The sequence below is a fragment of the Eublepharis macularius genome, chromosome 12 (genome assembly GCF_028583425.1).
Source record: "Eublepharis macularius isolate TG4126 chromosome 12, MPM_Emac_v1.0, whole genome shotgun sequence".
NCBI classification, from domain to species: Eukaryota; Metazoa; Chordata; class Lepidosauria; order Squamata; family Eublepharidae; genus Eublepharis; species Eublepharis macularius.
This window is the reverse complement of record NC_072801.1, coordinates 265,306-281,411: the sequence shown is the minus strand read 5'-3', so window position 1 is coordinate 281,411 and position 16,106 is coordinate 265,306. Positions and strand designations below refer to the sequence as shown.

Below are 16,106 nucleotides of genomic sequence, written 5' to 3'. Positions count from 1 at the left end.
CAACCTGATGATTACAATGCCAACTTTAGCTGTCAGGAACTTCACTTATGACAGCGGGCAGACTCCTTGGCCAAGTGTGCACAGCACGTCACCAGTTGAACAGTGCTCTGAAACCAGTTCAAGAAATGATTGCTTGACTGCTTTCTGTCAGGTGTGTTAATTTAGTATCCTTGGGGCCAGTTTGCTTGACCCCTTTGGGGATACTCAAACACCAGCAAGGTCAGAGCTTACATCGGCAAAAGCAGTATAGCTTGCATATTCAAGCAAGAAAGCGGATTCAGGCCCCGGCATGAACAGGGCAAGGTGACGGAACTTGTGACACACCATCTAAACTCCTTGATATGACAAAGATCTTACGCAATTCCACCACAGATTATTCAATGGTACTTGGAACTTTGATCCTCCCTTCATCCCTCTATCACATCAACCAGCAACTGGCGCTGCCTTCTGCCCCAAGCCTAAGCATCCTAAGGAAGTTCTATGGAGTAAGTTAGATGTCAGGGGAACACTTTATATCCAGATCAAAAGAACAGCCACTCTCAGACAATCTTGATTACATTTAGGCAAAAAGGTTCCAAAATCACCCTGCCCCTTTCAGAAACTGCCCTGAAGCACTTTGCCATAAGGGATGTTCATCAGTTGCCACTTTGAAAAGGGGCAGAGTTGCCGCCCCATGGAACATGATTGGTGTGTAGGTGGGGGAGGATGTACAAGGACCGCCTGGAGATGCAGGTTAATCTGGGGTGGGCGGGCGCTTCTGTTATGGCTGCTGGTTCCTGATTGACAGGATTTTCACGTTGCAATAGTTTGTTACGGTGACCTGTAGAATCTACCGTTGGCCCTTTTAAGCGAGTTGAGGCAGCTTGGAATGTTTAAAAACAGGATGCCAGGATCAGTCTGAATTTTCAGGTTTTAAAGGTAGCGTCTCCTGGAATGCAATCGGGGGGGGGGGCCTTTTGGATTCTGCGTGCCTGTGGAATTCGATTCGTGGGATGCTGAGCGCTGTTCTTCCTTGGCCCTTGGGGTCGAGAGGCATCGGGGGGGGGGGGGGGGGCGGCGGCGGCATTGGACGTGAGCTCAGAAAGCGAGCGGAGAGCGAAGGGGGGGGGGGACGGGGCCTCGGGGCTCCGGCGCTGCTGCTCCGCCGGCTGCCTCCCCGGCCCCACCAGCGGAGCTTCTCAACTGGAAACGAGCTGGGGCTGCGGCCTGGATCCGCGGGGGCACAACGGCAAAGCTGGGAGGGAGGGCGGCCCGAAGAGAGGGCGGGGAGAGACCGCTACGCGGAGGGTGAGGGGCGGAGGCCGTGCCGGGCGCGCCCGCCTTTGGCTTCGCGGAGGAGACGCCCGTCGGGGGCTGCTAGGCGGGAGGAGCCTCCCTGGCCAGGGGCAGTCAACCCCGGCCCTGCTGTTCCCCGGCGACTGGCGGGCTGCGCCCGGAGACGCGACGCTGGCCGGGGAGCCTTTCGGCCGCCGACCGGAGGGCTGCCCGGGGCGGGGCTCCGCGGCTCCCCCGGAAGGAAGCGAGCGTCTCCCCTCCCACCATCCGGGTCTTGGCCTGGCGGCGGCTCCGCTCTCGTCTCCATGGCAATTGACCCCTCCTTCCCCGCTGCGGCTTGATTGAAGTTTGGCCCCGCCTCTTGCCGGAGTCCACGGCGGAGGGGGCGTGTCGCCAGGCGTTCCCGCGCCGCGCAGGCTCGCTGGGGGCCGAGGCAGCCAGGGCGCAGGCGCTGCCAGGCGGACGGTGGCGCGGAGGGCCCAGTTGCGCCGGCGCGATCTGCTTCCTGCGAGGGAAAGTGCGGCCTGGGAGACAAAAGGGAGGGGGGGGAAGCGCGTCGGGAACATCCGGGTCATCCGCCGCCGCCGCCGCCGCCGCCGCCGCCTGAGTCCGGGAGTCGCGGCCGCTCACACGGTGAGGCCTCGGGGCGGCCGGGCGGGGGCGGCGCCGGCGGGCCTGCGGGGGCGGGCGCGGGCGAGCGGGGCCGGCCGAGCCGTGGGGCGCGGCGCGCGGCCGGGGGCTGTCCGGAGGCCGGCGGGCGCCTGCGGGGCAGCCGCGTCAAGGTCAGGCCGGCCCCGCCGCCGTTTCCCGGGCGTGGGGTGGGGAGGCCCGGCGGAGAGGCCTAGGGAGGCCTAACCCTCCCCACCCCTCGCCCTGCCCCGCGGGCGGCCGGGCCGGGCCGGGCCTCTGCGAAGCGGGCCGCGGGGCCTTGGCTCGCCCGGCGCTGACCCGCCTGCCTCCCCTGCCTTGCAGAAGGACCGAAAGCATGTCTGGCATCGCGCTCAGCCGGCTGGCCCAGGAGAGGAAAGCCTGGAGGAAGGACCACCCCTTCGTGAGTGCGGCGCCCGGGCGCCCTGGGGCGGCGCTGCGGGCGCTGGCGGGCCCGGAGAGAGGCAGGCCGGCCGGCGAGCACCGCAGGGCCGCCTGGGAGGGGCCCGGCGGGGGACGGGGGACGGGGGGACGGGGCGGGCGCGCTCCCCGGAGCCTCCGGCGGGCCCGTCCTGGGCGGGGGGCTGCGGGGGTGGGGGGGGGGGGGATGAGGGGCAGCGCTTGTGGCTCCGAACCGCCCCAGGAGCTCCTGTTGGTGCCGAGCGGGCCCTGGTGGGTCGGGGCTGCGGTTGAGCGATAGGAGGGCCCTGCTGGATCAGGCCTCTCTTGCAAGGCCTGCAGCAGTTCCTCCGAGAAACTGGCCCCTGCCTTCGGCCCTGTTGTGCCGCAAGCGATGCAAGGTGTTGATATCCATGTTACTGGAATGGGGCTCTTGGAAAACACCGCATTGAAAGGGCCGCTAGTGTGGTCTTGCTTTCATGCCCTGTGTGTTGCCAAAACCAACTCTAGGGCTTAATTCTTCAGTATGTTGTATACTGGGACACAAAAGCAGTGCTGTTGTCACTATCCCGGCGTGTTTTGATCTGGCCACTAATATCCTTATTATTTCAGGGTTTTGTCGCTGTACCAACAAAAAATCCAGATGGTACAATGAATCTTATGAATTGGGAATGTGCTATTCCAGGGAAGAAAGGGGTAAGCACGTAGCTCCCTACTTCACAGGGAAATGTTGTTCTTGGTATGCATTTAGTCTTGAGTTAGGTAAAGTATTTCTGCCGTATCAAAACGTCATCATGACTGAAATGGCTGCACTGACATGCTTTTCTTCATTGTGCAACGTTCCTGATTTCTCAGCAACTTCATAAAGTTGACCTTAAATTGGTCCCAAAGGGAGCTGGAGCTTACACTGTCCATTCTGGGAACATTAGTATCTAGTTCGGATGAGCCATCAGTCTACCTAGAACGTGAGGATCCGTGCTGGCTTGAGGGTGCTTTTCAGCGTTCTCGCTATGGTGTGCTGGAACTGTGTAACTTTCCTCAATAGTAGTAGGATAGTCTCCCATAAAATCATGGCATACCAGTGAGTCAATCAAGTTAAGTCTTATCGTTTTGTGTCTTAACTCATAAAACGGGCCTGGAATTTTTTACTGTAACTACTTTGAGTGTATGCATGAGCAGCAGTCTGTATACTTGCCTGATGAGGCTTCTCTCTGGGCCAGTTAGGCCCAAACCTGGTTAGTGAAGTACCACTCAGATACTTGTTGTATGCTTTCCTCTCAGACACCATGGGAAGGAGGTTTATTTAAACTACGGATGTTGTTCAAGGATGATTATCCCTCTTCACCCCCAAAATGTAAGTTGTAAGACTTCCTGTTGAAAGATGTGAAAAAGTAGGTAGTCTCTGTAGCATATTAACTGTTTCCTGTGCATATTAAGAACTAAGTGCTTTCAGGGGCTGAGGCTACTTCACGCCACTCTCTTGCTCCTGACACTGACCAAGTGTAGAGGCGGTGTGAAAATAAATAAATTGCAGATTACAAAAAAATTCACTCTTTTTGCACTTTATCCTCCTGTTTCGCTAGCTCTAGAAACTGAAAACTTACTGCCCAAACCACTGGAATTTTGTCTTCATGACTTCATCTTGTACTGCTGGCTTTTGTAGCCATCGTTTTCTTCCTTTTAGGCCAAACTTCTTTAAAAGCCAAATTGCTCCTGCTCCTCCCAAGCAAGTTGCCCTGACATGGCAGTAAACAACATGCAAAATTCAAGCGGGGTATTTGCAAATTCACTTCAGAGCCAGCTGCATGCTGCTTGGATCTCACAGGAGTTTATTCAGCTTTTTGGAGTCGGAGTGGTGCAGTAAATTTCTCTGGGTAGAATTTGTTCACTGTATTGTTGCTTCTCCTTTGGATTATATTTCTGCCCATACGCAGATGGCCTTAGATACGGGGTAATGGAACCAAACTCTCTCTCTTAACCCTGAATCTCCAGTGGGTCCTCCAGGGCAAAACTGAAGTTTGCTTCAAATTCGGAATGTGCATTTGTGGTGGGGGACTGAGAGTAATTGTGTTACAATGCTGCTTTTAAGTTCCTTATGTTAAATATCCCACCATTCTTTTTCAAAAGAGAAACTCCAGCCAAATACTTTACTAAGTATTGATGCCTGCATTAATTTGTAACGACGTTTCCTTTTGTGCAGGCAAATTTGAGCCACCCTTATTCCACCCGAATGTATACCCTTCAGGCACAGTGTGCCTGTCTATCCTAGAAGAGGATAAGGATTGGAGGCCTGCCATCACAATTAAACAGGTTGGTTGTTTTCTGGTGATGCTCTTGGAGCCAGATCTTGTTCAGTCACTTAGTGGGCAACGTTAGGCTGGAAGAGATGGGTTTAAAATCATGTAGTAGAACCGTGATATAAATCACTAAGAAGGTCCAATTTAAATACCTGGTTTAAAACAAATATACAGCTCATTATTCTTGAAACTGTGCATGCTGACATATAACTATTATGAATATGCCCAGAAGCATAATCCTAGATTTTTTATGCTGCCACCTAAATGCCTCTATGCAACAGTGTGTATTTTAAAATCCCTTTTTAAGAAACGTGTACCTTTTAATATCAACCCAGTGTGTGTTGCATTTCTTAGTAATGTGTTGGTGCAGAGAGGTTTGCTTTCTGTCTCTCGTATCTCTTAGATCTTGTTAGGAATTCAAGAACTCTTAAATGAACCAAATATTCAAGACCCAGCTCAAGCAGAGGCCTACACAATTTACTGGTGAGTATCCTGTTGAACCTGGACATGCTTGGTAAGAATTTACTTTGGATGTATTTTGTTTTCTTTTTACAAGTTTTTTTATAACATTTTATTCTGCTCCTTACAATAGGGAGCATATGTTTGTGTGAAATGATCTTGTTTTCCACCCAATTAAGATGAAAGAGATTGTGCCCAGTTTCATAAGGGAGGTGGTGAAAACTCGCAGTGTACAGAGGCAGGCACTTCAGAATCCAAGGAAGTAAATCGTATTTGCCACCAATAAGTTTTGGGGGATTGTAGGAGAGTGCATGTATTCATTGCCTTGATACGCAGAAATGGAACAAAAGAGCTCAGCTGTGCCCCCTTCAGCCTCTTTTACATGACACATTTTTCTCTCAGCTAAGCTTTGATCCTGTAGGAAAGGCCAGGCAAGGAGGGACCCCTGAACCATTCTTCTCTCTGACCTCATCTTGCATTTTGTCTCATGCAGTCCAGGGCCGTTCTTGTTCTCTAGTGTTGCTGATTGTACTGAAGTCTCTCACAAAGACAATGAGGCAGACACTGACCCAAAGATGTGAGGGGGGCACAAGTGCCTATCTTTTTTTGCTGCTGCTGCTGCAGTTTGAATCCCACTGAAAATATTTTTCTGAGCTTTTTGGTTGGAAATGAAGGCAGAGTTGCTAAGAAGCAGGGAGGGGAGCAGGCAGGTGTGTGTTTTCAGTGCCAGAAAAGGAACCTCCGCTCTTCTTTTGGACTGGACTGCCAGTTTTCTAGTTCTTCCTCTTCCCCACCACCTTTCCAAGGACAAGGTGGTTTGGTTTCTAAGAAGCTGTTCTTGAGCGGCTGACTTGCAAAGACATGCTAGAGCTGTGCTGGGAAAGGTCCATTGTGATGGAAAGGGTTGGCTGACATGCACAGTCTTGTATGTAGTACTTGTAGGTTGTGCTGCCTGGGCCATGAGTACTTTTCCAGCCAGGATATTTGCCACAAGTTGGAGTCTTGCATAGCCCATATTTTAATGCTTCAGGGAAGACGCAGTGATGGTCAGAAGCTTTTAGGGAGAACCAGATAAGCACATATATTTGGAAATCTAGTAATCTTATTCTCTTTATCTAGCCAAAACAGAGTGGAATATGAAAAGAGGGTTCGAGCACAAGCCAAGAAATTTGCACCATCATAAGCTCCTGTCATGCAGCATCTTAAAGGAAGGGATTAATTTGGCAAGAACTTGTTTACAAAACTTTTGCAAATCTAATGTCACTATGTACAATTAATAGTCACTTAGGGGAGGGGGTTATATGTGTGCCATTTTTCCATATTCGCCACTTGTATACAGTTCTAAATTTGCTGAATTGCCCCCAGTTTTTTCATACAGGGTCTCTTCCTTCAGTCTTTTGTATTTTTGATTGTTATGTAAAACTTGCTTTTATTTTAATATTGATGTCAGTATTTCAACTGCTGTAAAACTATAAACTTTTATACTTCTATAAATTCACTAGTATCTCCTAGTTTCTTTGCTCTCTGATGCAGGCATGCTTTAAACTGTTTAGAAGTATATTTTGCCTCTACCTGGCTGTATGAAAAAAGCTCTCCACCCTCTTCCTTCCCTTAATTTGTTTTCTACCAATAAAGATTTAGGTGGTTGTTGCTTAAAAGCCTCAGATCCAAAGTCAGCCAGCGTCTTGATTCTACGTCACTTCCTTTGTGTTTTGGCGTTTTGTCTGTGTTGCTGTTTAGAGTAAATAAACTGTTTCTATAAAGCTTTCTCGCCTCCCTTTAGCTGATTCTCTGGTTCACTTTGTCAGTTTTGCAGAAAACTCTGTTAAGATCATGGTGACAGCTTCAGGATTGATCCCGGGCACCTGTCATGGAAATGAGCTTGAGTTAACAGGGGTGAGGGCCGCACCCTGCCTTGAGCTAATGGGGGCAGGTGAGCAGCAGAGAGCATTTAGCTGGATGGGACAGTTTCCTATGTCCAAAAACAACTTGCAATCTCCAGGATTTTCTTTCCCCCTATTTTAGCATCCCTTAACCAGTGGATGATAGAGATGCAGTTTTCAGCAAAGGGACCCCTACCCTGGTAAATGATAACATTATCATCCTCACGACAATCACCTTGTGAGGTGGGTGGGAATGAGAGAGCTCTGAGAAGCTGTGACTGACCCAAGGTCACCCAGCTGGCTTCAAGCGGAGAAGTGGGGAATCAAACCTGGCTCTCTAGATTAGAGTCCTGCTACTCTTAACCACTACACCAAACTGGCTAAATCCAACTCTTTTCAAGATGATTAAAATTTAGCATTTTTTACTGTTTCATGAAATATGCATTTAATATTCTGTTCAGCAAGCTAAAAGTATGTCCTTTCAAATCTGTAGGCTCGTTCATTTTAAGGTCCCAGAGCATATCACTCAGTTAACAAACAGCCAAGCGTGGTTAAACAACAGAGAGCGCTACAGTAGTACCAGTATGTCAGTCAGAAACAAATCTGTCTGCAGTGGATTCTATGTCCTGAAGCATATTCAGAACCCTTGAGCTATTGTTTACATTTCTATCAGCTGTAGTTAGAAAGGACGTTCCCCACCCACCTTTTTGAAGTCCTAAACCATTAATGTAGTTCTTATTGCATTGCTCAGAATCATCTTTCTGACTATAGCTCAAGTGGCCTCTTCCCTCCCCCGACCCTATGCTTTGCTCTTGAAATAAGATATACTGATCCCACATACTATTTATCTTCATCTTCAAATCCTCCTTATAATCATACAAATATCAGCACTAACTGAAATGTGAACATCAATACAGTTATCCTAACCTGGTGGAACTCAACAGGAAATCAAATGGGGAAAGGAGAGACAAGAGAAAGAGGTGCCAGCAAATGATGGTGCTTGCTTTGAATTCACTGGCTCACACCTGAACTGGGAAAGTCAGGCGCTGGGGAGTAAGAGGCGGGCCATGGGCGAGGGGCACTGGATTCCTCGTAAGGCGGTGCTTGCTTGTCGTTTCGGCCTTTTAGAACTCTTCCACACGGATTGACCTTTCTGCAGACATACAAGTTTCATTCCCGTTCTTCTGAGCTGCTGCTTTTGTCAGCTGTTTCTTCATTAGCCATAACCACTCTACAAACCAATGGATATCAGCGTTTTTAAAAAGCCAAGGGACTTCCCTGTAACAGAATATAAACCACTGCATTTCTTACCTAATGGACGGTCTATTGGGATTAGAGAACTCTTTCCCAGAATCAACATCAAAAGGGTCTGGAAAACCAATAATCAAAATAGTTAGGCTGTTGCGTCGGACTCTTCCCTGAGGTCTCGCAACAGAACAGTGAGGGGTCTTGGACTGGGGTGGGAAGGCAGAATAGTAGGGAAAGGAACCTGGCTCCTGGCAACTCTGCAATTTTTAATGGTCACAGATCCAGAGGAGTTAGCCATGTCAGTCTGCAATAGCAAAACAGCAAGGCGTCCAGTAGCACCTTTAAGACTAACCAACTTTATTGTAGCATAAGCTTTCGAGAGTCACAGCTCTCTTCATCAGATGCATCTGATGTGGCTCTCGAAAGCTTATGCTACAATAAAGTTGGTTAGTCTTAAAGGTGCTACTGGACTCCTTGCTATTTTTAATGCTGGAGTCACAATAGAAGTCCTGCATGCCAGACATAGCTGGAAGTAGGAAGCATTAGTAGGAAGACAACTTTCCTTCACTAGCAAAGACAGGAAATATTCCCCACCTCTGCAAAAAGTTCTCTTTGGAGGCTAAAGGGAGGGAGTAACAGATGAATGTGCAGACCTGTGACATCTACAGCAAAAATATGTGTTACCCATAGTGCTGCAAAGAGAAAGCAGGAAGGAGCAAAATCAATCTTGGAAAATGCTGAGTATCCAAAACAGTTTCCCACCATTTGCACAGTGGTGTGGTGTGGGGGGGACCTCTGAGAGGGCTGAGTTGTGCAGTCTTGAACTACGTGGTAACTGTGACTCATTCCACTACATAGATCCTGAGGAGTGAGCCGTGTTAGTCTGTAGTAGCAAAATCAAAAAGAGTCCAGTAGCACCTTTAAGACTAACCAATTTTATTATAGCATAAGCTTTCGAGAATCAAGTTCTCTTCATCAGATGCCTGATCAAAACTGGGCAGATACAGAAGAGGAGGGGGAAAGAGAGAGAAAAGGGAGGGGGCATAAATCACAAGAAGGCAGAATGCAATTAGCATAGAGGCAATCAAAACATTCCTTTGCTTGGAAATGTAAACATCTCCTTTTGGTGTGCAGTCAGTTTGTAGCAGTGAAGGTGTCCAATTCCTATGTAGTATAAGCCTTCGGTAACCACAGCTCTCCCTGCCAGTTGCATCTGACAAAGAGAACTGTGGTCCCCGAAAGCCCACACCAGGCGTCACTTTACAACAAGCATTTTTGGGACTACAGTACCCCCCAAATGAAGTGAAGAAACAAATCAACAGGGCCAGACTAGTACCCAGAAACAGTCTGCTCCAGGACAAACCTAAAGGAACTAACAACAGAACACCGCTGGTTGTCACCTATAGCTCCCAGCTCAAACCCATCCAACGTATCATCAGTGAGCTACAACCCATCCTGGAAAATGATACCTCTCTCTCAGAAGCCCTGGGTGGAAGACCTTTCCTTGCCTACAGACAGCCCCCCAATCTTAAACGACTTCTCACTTACAACCATGAATCGGCCAGCAGAGTCACCAGCACAGGTACCAGGCCCTGCAACAGACCCAGATGCCAGCTCTGCCCCTATATCTACCCAGGGAATACAATTACAGGACCCAATGGCATCAACTACACTGTCTGTGGCTCTTACAGCTGCTCGTCCTCCAATCTGATATATGCCCTCATGTGCCAACAATGTCCCTCTGCTCTGTACATTGGACAAACCAGCCAACCTCTACGCAAAAGAATAAATGGACACAAATCTGACATTAGAAATGGAAACGTCCAAAAACCAGTGGGAGAACACTTCAATCTACCAGGACATTCCACCAAAGACTTAAAGGTCGCTGTGGTTCAACAGAAACCTTTCAAAAACAAAATCCAACGGGAGGCTGCTGAATTGGAATTCATATGCAAATTTGACTCTGTCAAGCGGGGACTGAATAGAGACTATGAATGGTTATCACATTACCACAGGTAACAGATTCTCTTTACAGAGGTGTGATCTGGGGGAGCCCAGTGACGCCTGGTGTGGGCTTTCGGGGACCACAGTTCTCTTTGTCAGATGCAACTGGCAGGGAGAGCTGTGGTTACCGAAGGCTTATACTACATAGGAATTGGACACCTTCACTGCTACAAACTGACTGCACACCAAAAGGAGATGTTTACATTTCCAAGCAAAGGAATGTTTTGATTGCCTCTATGCTAATTGCATTCTGCCTTCTTGTGATTTATGCCCCCTCCCTTTTCTCTCTCTTTCCCCCTCCTCTTCTGTATCTGCCCAGTTTTGATCAGGCATCTGATGAAGAGAACTTGATTCTCGAAAGCTTATGCTATAATAAAATTGGTTAGTCTTAAAGGTGCTACTGGACTCTTTTTGATATTCCACTACATAAACTCCCTTGGTTTGCTGGTGAAGCTGAGGCAATGCCATGCGGAATTTCTGGGACAGAATGATACAGGAAAGGCAAAAGCGAAGCAACTTCACACACCACCTTTTGGAGTGCCACCAAAGAAGGGGCATTCTTACCTATTACTTCTTCTTCTTCTTCTGGGGTGGTGGCCAGGAATTCTCTCTCAGTCCTTAGCACTTCTTCTTCACAGCGACAGGCTGCATATTTCTGTAGCAGATCTCGGTTCAGATCAAGGAACCCCATTCCCCACTTAAATTTTTGCAAGAGAGTTGTAGCAATATCTGAGAACCCTAAAATATAAAAGGCTGGTCATCTGTCTTATTTTTTTTTAAAAGGTAACAAGATACTGTACACACTACCAGTTGCACTCTCAAGTGTTCTTAAGCAAAATGGATGGGGCCAACGAACAGGGCTGCTTTCTAAAGACGGAAGACGGGCTGCCCGAAACAAGGAGCTGGATAGAACGGAGACTTTGGGTTTGCAGCTGGGAATGCTCCTCTTACGGGTTCTCCTGACAACAGCCCAGACCGCTGGAGGGCGACAGGCAGGATAAATGCTGTTAGGAAATCAGCACGAATCAAAGAGTGCGAAGGGCCAAAACCCACCATCGCCTGACAGGCTGTTATGAGCCTTCACATCTTACCCTCTCATCTCCCCATTTTGGATGTTTTCACACTTCTTTTGGTAATCAAGAAAATGTGACAGCAGTGTACATTCACACAGAGAGTTGACAGCCAGTGTGATACAGCTGAACATTAGACCAGGACTGAGAAAATCCGGGGGGGGGGCGCTTCAAATACCCACTCTGTCATGTAGCTCAGCGGATGCCTGTGGACTAGTGTAATCTTTCTCAGGCATGTTGTGAGGTAAAAGGTTGGGGGGGGGCAGCCTGAACCCCTTTGGAGAACAGCCATGTAAAAATACACTAAACTAATATTTAAGTATATATTTCACTGCCTCACCTACAATACAGAAAGTAGCAGCGAAAGCTTCCACACAGGACAGTTTGCACGGCCGGCCGTAGTTCACTGGATTTGCAGCTACCAGGTATGGCAGGAGCCGGAAGCGGCTTCCCCTCATCTTGTTAAATGGCGTCTCATCCAGCTTTGCCCAGGAACAGTCGATCACAGCAACTCCATTTTGAGCCACGAACTGCCTAAAAATGCAGCAGGAGATTCAAACTGAGCTTTCCCCCCTCACACATTGAAATCCAGTGCTGGAGATGAAGGCTTGGAGCCGCATTATTTGAGCTGCACCGCATGAACAGCAATTTCCCCTCTTTCTTCCCCATTCTCTCTATGCCCCCCTCAATTGTGCTCCTATTGGTTGCCCTCCAAGCAACATCTGTGTGCGCAGTAACTGGTAGAATTTTGTATACAGAAAAATTATGGCACATATTGTCATCAAATGACTCTGAGAATCTTCCCCCTCCCAAGAAATGCAGATCAGACAAAGCTATCATTAGCCAAATTATCCTTGGGGACAAGACCTACTGTAAACACTGCAATATGCATAGCCTCTAACCATTAGGAGATACAGAAGGGAGGCCCTAGGGGATCACAGTTTAGCTTGCTCAGTAGAAAGTCAGAGCCTGGAATCATGACAATGCCATTCATCTAAGGGAGCTTAATGCAAAAGGAAGCTTTTTGTACTTGCGGTGACTAGTCACAATGGCTGTACTTCCAAATTCAGAGAGACAGTATTCCACATGCTGGGAACAAATTTGGAATTGACAGACCATGGTGCAATCTAAGGAGGTATTCTTCATCAGGTAAACATTACATTATATATATGATCCTCTCTCCATGTGGGCCAGAACCCACTTGACTTTGGAGCTGCTGATTGACAGGCAATCCTGGGAACATCTCTGCCAGCTACATACCACGTGGAAGGAGCCCTTCCTGTTACAGGTTTTTAAGCCTGTGGCCTTTAGCCAAACTTTTTGCCAAGTGCCAAAGAAACCCTGAGGCAGCCCACCCAGTGGATCGAGGACCAGCCCAGTAGTTAAAGGGGATGGATTTTTTTTGTGTGGGTTAATGTCTTTGCATAACATAAGGAACGTTTCTCTCTGCTTCCCCAAGTTTCTTTGTAAGAACTCTGCAGTCCCAATGGAGAGAAAAGCAGACCAGAAATACTTAAAATGAATCATTACTGGTGAGGCTTGAGAGTGACCTGGTTCTTGCCAGCGTCTCATTTCAACTGGGCTGCAGGCAACTGCAAATCCTGTCCAGATTACAAAACGCGGAGCGCTCCAGAAGTAGTAGGCCCAGTGGGTTTGCGGGCCGAGTTTCCTACAAGGCCTGTTCGCTTAGCAAGTGGAAGCCGCCTAGCCCGCTCCGCTGCGCGTTCCCTTGGAACCAGCTTCTACTGTGTTCGAAAGCTCTTCCTCCCAACAGAAACGCAACAGGAGGCTGTTACCTTAGAGCCAAAACACACGTTAAGAAATACCCGGGTTCAGCACGTGTTCTCTTACCTCAAGGTTTGCCGGGATCTGTAGGCGTCCTGGAAGCTTAAAGTTTAGCATTTACAGAGCAGCAGGGAGGGAAATACAGGCGCCTGTATTTCCCTTCCCCTTCCTGCTTGACCCCAAAAAGCGAGTGTGTTGCTAGTTGTTGTGAAACAGGAAAACCACCGTTAGCATCACAGGCATTGCTGCACGTGACTTCGCAGGGCCTCCAGATCTCTATTCCAGGACCCCCGGCCGTGCTCCGGCGGGGGCGCCCCCTCCCCGCAGCTAGGCAACCCCTTTCGCGGCCTTGCCTGGGGGGGGGGTCTCTCGAGGCCCCCCGGGCCTTCCCTCCCTCCGGGGCCCGGGCCGGCGCCACTGACCTGTCTGCGGGCGAGACGCAGCGGGCGGCGAGCGGGCTGAGCACCAGGCCCCCGAACCGCTGCCCGAGCCGCAGCGTCTGCACCAGCCCCTTCCGCGCCAGCCGCCGCCCCGTGCAGCGCCGCCGGTCGCACTGGCCCAAGTCCCACATCGCCACCGGGCAGGCGAGGCCGGCCGCAGCCGGGCCCCCCTCCTCCGCCCCCGCCGCCTCCTCCTCTGCCTGGCTGTCGCTGTCCGCCGGGGCTGCGGGTGGCGGAGGCCCCTCCTCGCCCTCCAGCGCCCCGGGCTGCTGCTGCCGCGCAGGCGGTGGAACCAAGGCCGGCGCCGCCTTCCCCTTGCCCGCCCGGCGCCCTCGGCGGCGCCCCATCGAGGCCGGCCTCCCCAGCCGGAAGGGATCCCCGCACCCCTCCCCAGGCCCGCTTCCGCTTCCGCCTGCTTCCACTTCCGGGGGAGGGGGAGGGGCCGCGCGGACAGCTCCCGCTCTGATGGCGCCGCTCCTGCTGCTGCCGCCGCCGCTGCTGCTTCTGCTGAGCGCCGGTGAGCCGGGCCGGGCCGGGCGGAGGCGAGGCGGGAGCGGGGCCGGGCCGGGCCCTCCTCGCCCCTCCTGACCCGCCGCCGCGGCCGCCGCTTTCCTCCTCGCAGGTTCCGTCGCCGCCGCTGCCGGGAAGATGAAGGTGGTGGAGGAGCCCAACAGCTTCGGGTGAGGCGGCGGCGGCGGCGGCGGCGGCGGCGGCGTGGCGGGTCCGGCCTCCCCTCCCCTCCCCTCCCGCCCCGCCCCGCCGCGGGACTCCCGCTCATGGCCTCCCTTCTCTCCCTCCCTCCCTCCCTCCCTCTCTCCCGCCCAGGCTGCACAACCCTTTCCTGCCTCCCGCGCACCGCCTGCGGGCCAAAGCCAGCCCGGCGCCGGCTTCAGGTAAGGAGGCCCAGGGAGGGCGGGAGGCCGAGGGAGGGAGGGAGGGAGGGCGGGCGGCGGGCCCTGCAGCCTCTCGGGGACGCCGCCCCTCTTCCGCCCGGCCCGGCCCGGCCCGCCTCGCCTGCCCGAGAGCTGGTCCCCTGTGGCGGGGAGCGGGTGGAAGGGGCCGCAGCGGCTTGGCCTGCCTGCCCGTCTCCGTCTCTGCCTCTCGTTCGTAGGCCCTGCCCATCTCCTACGGCTGGCGGGCAAATGCTTCAGCTACCTGGAGTCCACGTAAGTAGCCGGGGTGGGCCAGGTGAAAAGGAAGGCCTCCCGGGGAGACCGGCCAGCCGCCCTGACCCTCTTTGGACTCTCTTTAGGTACAAGTATGAATTCTGCCCCTTCCAAAATGTCACGCAGCACGAACAGACTTTCCGGTGGAATGCTTACAGCGGGATTCTTGGGTAAGGGCAAGCTCCTGTTTTCCCACAAGTAAGGCCCTTCTTGCCATAGGCGGAGACACAAAGCGATAGAAGCATAGAGGTAACTTTTTCCCGCACTGTTATCTTAGATGATGCACGTGGTGTAAGTTTCTACTTTAAAGAATGCAGTAAGGCCTTCTCTGGTTGGTTGGTTGGTTGGTTGGTTTGTACTCTGCCTTTCTTACTAGGGTTCTCAGGTGCCCACTGGTGGCACGGAAACTGCTGGGGGCTTGCCTCTTTGCTCGCTGACTTGCCAGCGATTGGCAGGAGGTGGTAAGCTCCCACAGGTTACCCACCATCAGCAGGCACCCCAGGAATGCAAGCCACGCATGTGCTCCCAGTAGGCGTGATGTTGTCACTCCCAGAAGTAACATCGTCACACCAGCTGCGGGAGTGCTCCCACGCTTCATTTTGGGCTGATTTGGCCCCTCACGGAGCGCGGGACCGCTCGCTCGGGCAGTGAAATGCTGTCCCTTCTGGCAGTAATGTCATTGTGCAGGTGCTGGGGCACGTGCGCACATAGAGGAGCACCACACTGCTGGCATGAGGTAAGTGCCAGATCCCTCTCCCTCCCAGTGGGAAGGTATAGGGTCATGGCAACCCTATTTTTAACTAAGACTCAAGGTGGGTTACATAGTGTGAGATTAGCACAGTCAATATCAAGAACATTTCAATAAACAATGCCATAGGGTAATAAATGCAAGTTTGCAAAGACATGATATTAGCAAGAATCTGATACAGAATTGGAAGAAATGCTGAAACAGAGCATAAGCAGTTCTTGGATTGATACTAGACAACATAGAACTACCCAGTAGGGTCATACTTAAAGCAGCAGGTCATACATAACACATGCTTAGAGCAACAGATAGTACGTGAGGCAACATAGTGGTGACATAGTGGTGGTCCCTGACTTGTTAGTGAAGCATCTCTTAGAGACCAGGTCTATAATACAGGCCTCCTATCTGAGTAAAGAGCCCTTTTGAATAATTAAGTTTTGCATTGTTTGCAGAAAGCCAGAAGAATGGGGGCTCTCCTGGCTTCCTAATTGGTGCTTTACACAACCTGAAAAATAAGAAAGAGGAAAGAGAGTTGTTGTTTTTTCCCCTTCCTTTGTTTTCAGAATCTGGCATGAATGGGAAATTGAAAACAATTCCTTTGCCGGGATGTGGATGAGAGATGGAGACGCATGTGAAACCAGGAACAGGCAGACCAAAGTACAGCAACCTCACCCTTTTTGAAAGTAA

General features: G+C 51.1%; 3 protein-coding genes across 5 annotated transcripts in view; 2 read left to right on the top strand and 1 right to left on the bottom strand.

The window, feature by feature from the left end:
* The first annotated feature begins 828 nt into the window (after positions 1–828).
* On the top strand, positions 829–6,846 carry UBE2I (ubiquitin conjugating enzyme E2 I). Of its 3 annotated transcripts, none has more exons than XM_054993183.1 (7): positions 829–918; positions 2,248–2,326; positions 2,935–3,018; positions 3,604–3,676; positions 4,523–4,632; positions 5,023–5,102; positions 6,198–6,846. In XM_054993183.1, the coding sequence occupies exons 2-7, from the start codon at positions 2,261–2,263 to the stop codon at positions 6,259–6,261; spliced, it is 477 nt and encodes a 158-aa protein (XP_054849158.1). In that variant the 5' UTR covers positions 829–918; positions 2,248–2,260; the 3' UTR covers positions 6,262–6,846. The 3 variants fall into 3 exon arrangements, with proteins under 3 accessions (XP_054849158.1, XP_054849157.1, XP_054849155.1); XM_054993182.1 differs by lacking the exon at positions 829–918 and adding an exon at positions 1,803–1,908 and having other exon boundaries at positions 2,251–2,326; XM_054993180.1 differs by lacking the exon at positions 829–918 and adding an exon at positions 1,804–1,908.
* A 520-nt stretch (positions 6,847–7,366) lies between these two features.
* TSR3 (TSR3 ribosome maturation factor) lies at positions 7,367–13,896 on the bottom strand. Its single transcript, XM_054993179.1, has 5 exons — positions 13,491–13,896; positions 11,624–11,817; positions 10,778–10,951; positions 8,273–8,330; positions 7,367–8,192 (listed from the first exon to the last, which is right to left on the bottom strand). Exons 1-5 carry the CDS (start codon positions 13,853–13,855, stop codon positions 8,132–8,134), a joined length of 852 nt encoding a protein of 283 aa, XP_054849154.1. The 5' UTR covers positions 13,856–13,896; the 3' UTR covers positions 7,367–8,131.
* Positions 13,897–13,942: 46 nt separating this feature from the next.
* The window catches only part of GNPTG (N-acetylglucosamine-1-phosphate transferase subunit gamma), a 28,346-nt gene continuing 26,182 nt past the window's right edge, over positions 13,943–16,106 (top strand). The window contains exons 1-6 of the mRNA XM_054993178.1: positions 13,943–14,025; positions 14,131–14,188; positions 14,334–14,401; positions 14,620–14,674; positions 14,761–14,844; positions 15,983–16,076. Of these exons, the coding sequence (XP_054849153.1) occupies positions 13,974–14,025; positions 14,131–14,188; positions 14,334–14,401; positions 14,620–14,674; positions 14,761–14,844; positions 15,983–16,076 (411 nt within the window). The 5' untranslated portion in view covers positions 13,943–13,973. The remainder of the gene's footprint in view (positions 14,026–14,130; positions 14,189–14,333; positions 14,402–14,619; positions 14,675–14,760; positions 14,845–15,982; positions 16,077–16,106) is intronic.

Bases quoted from the DNA above. Each gene is read 5' to 3' on its own strand.
- UBE2I (XM_054993183.1), top strand. From the start codon at position 2,261: ATGTCTGGCATCGCGCTCAGCCGGCTGGCCCAGGAGAGGAAAGCCTGG. The intron at 2,327-2,934 runs GTGAGTGCGGCG...TTATTATTTCAG, and splicing joins GGAGGAAGGACCACCCCTTC to GGTTTTGTCGCTGTACCAAC. The intron at 3,019-3,603 runs GTAAGCACGTAG...CTTTCCTCTCAG, and splicing joins CTATTCCAGGGAAGAAAGGG to ACACCATGGGAAGGAGGTTT.
- TSR3 (XM_054993179.1), bottom strand. From the start codon at position 13,855: ATGGGGCGCCGCCGAGGGCGCCGGGCGGGCAAGGGGAAGGCGGCGCCG. The intron at 10,952-11,623 runs GTGAGGCAGTGA...TTTATATTTTAG, and splicing joins TGCTACTTTCTGTATTGTAG to GGTTCTCAGATATTGCTACA. The intron at 8,331-10,777 runs GTAAGAATGCCC...TTGGTTTTCCAG, and splicing joins AGAAGAAGAAGAAGTAATAG to ACCCTTTTGATGTTGATTCT.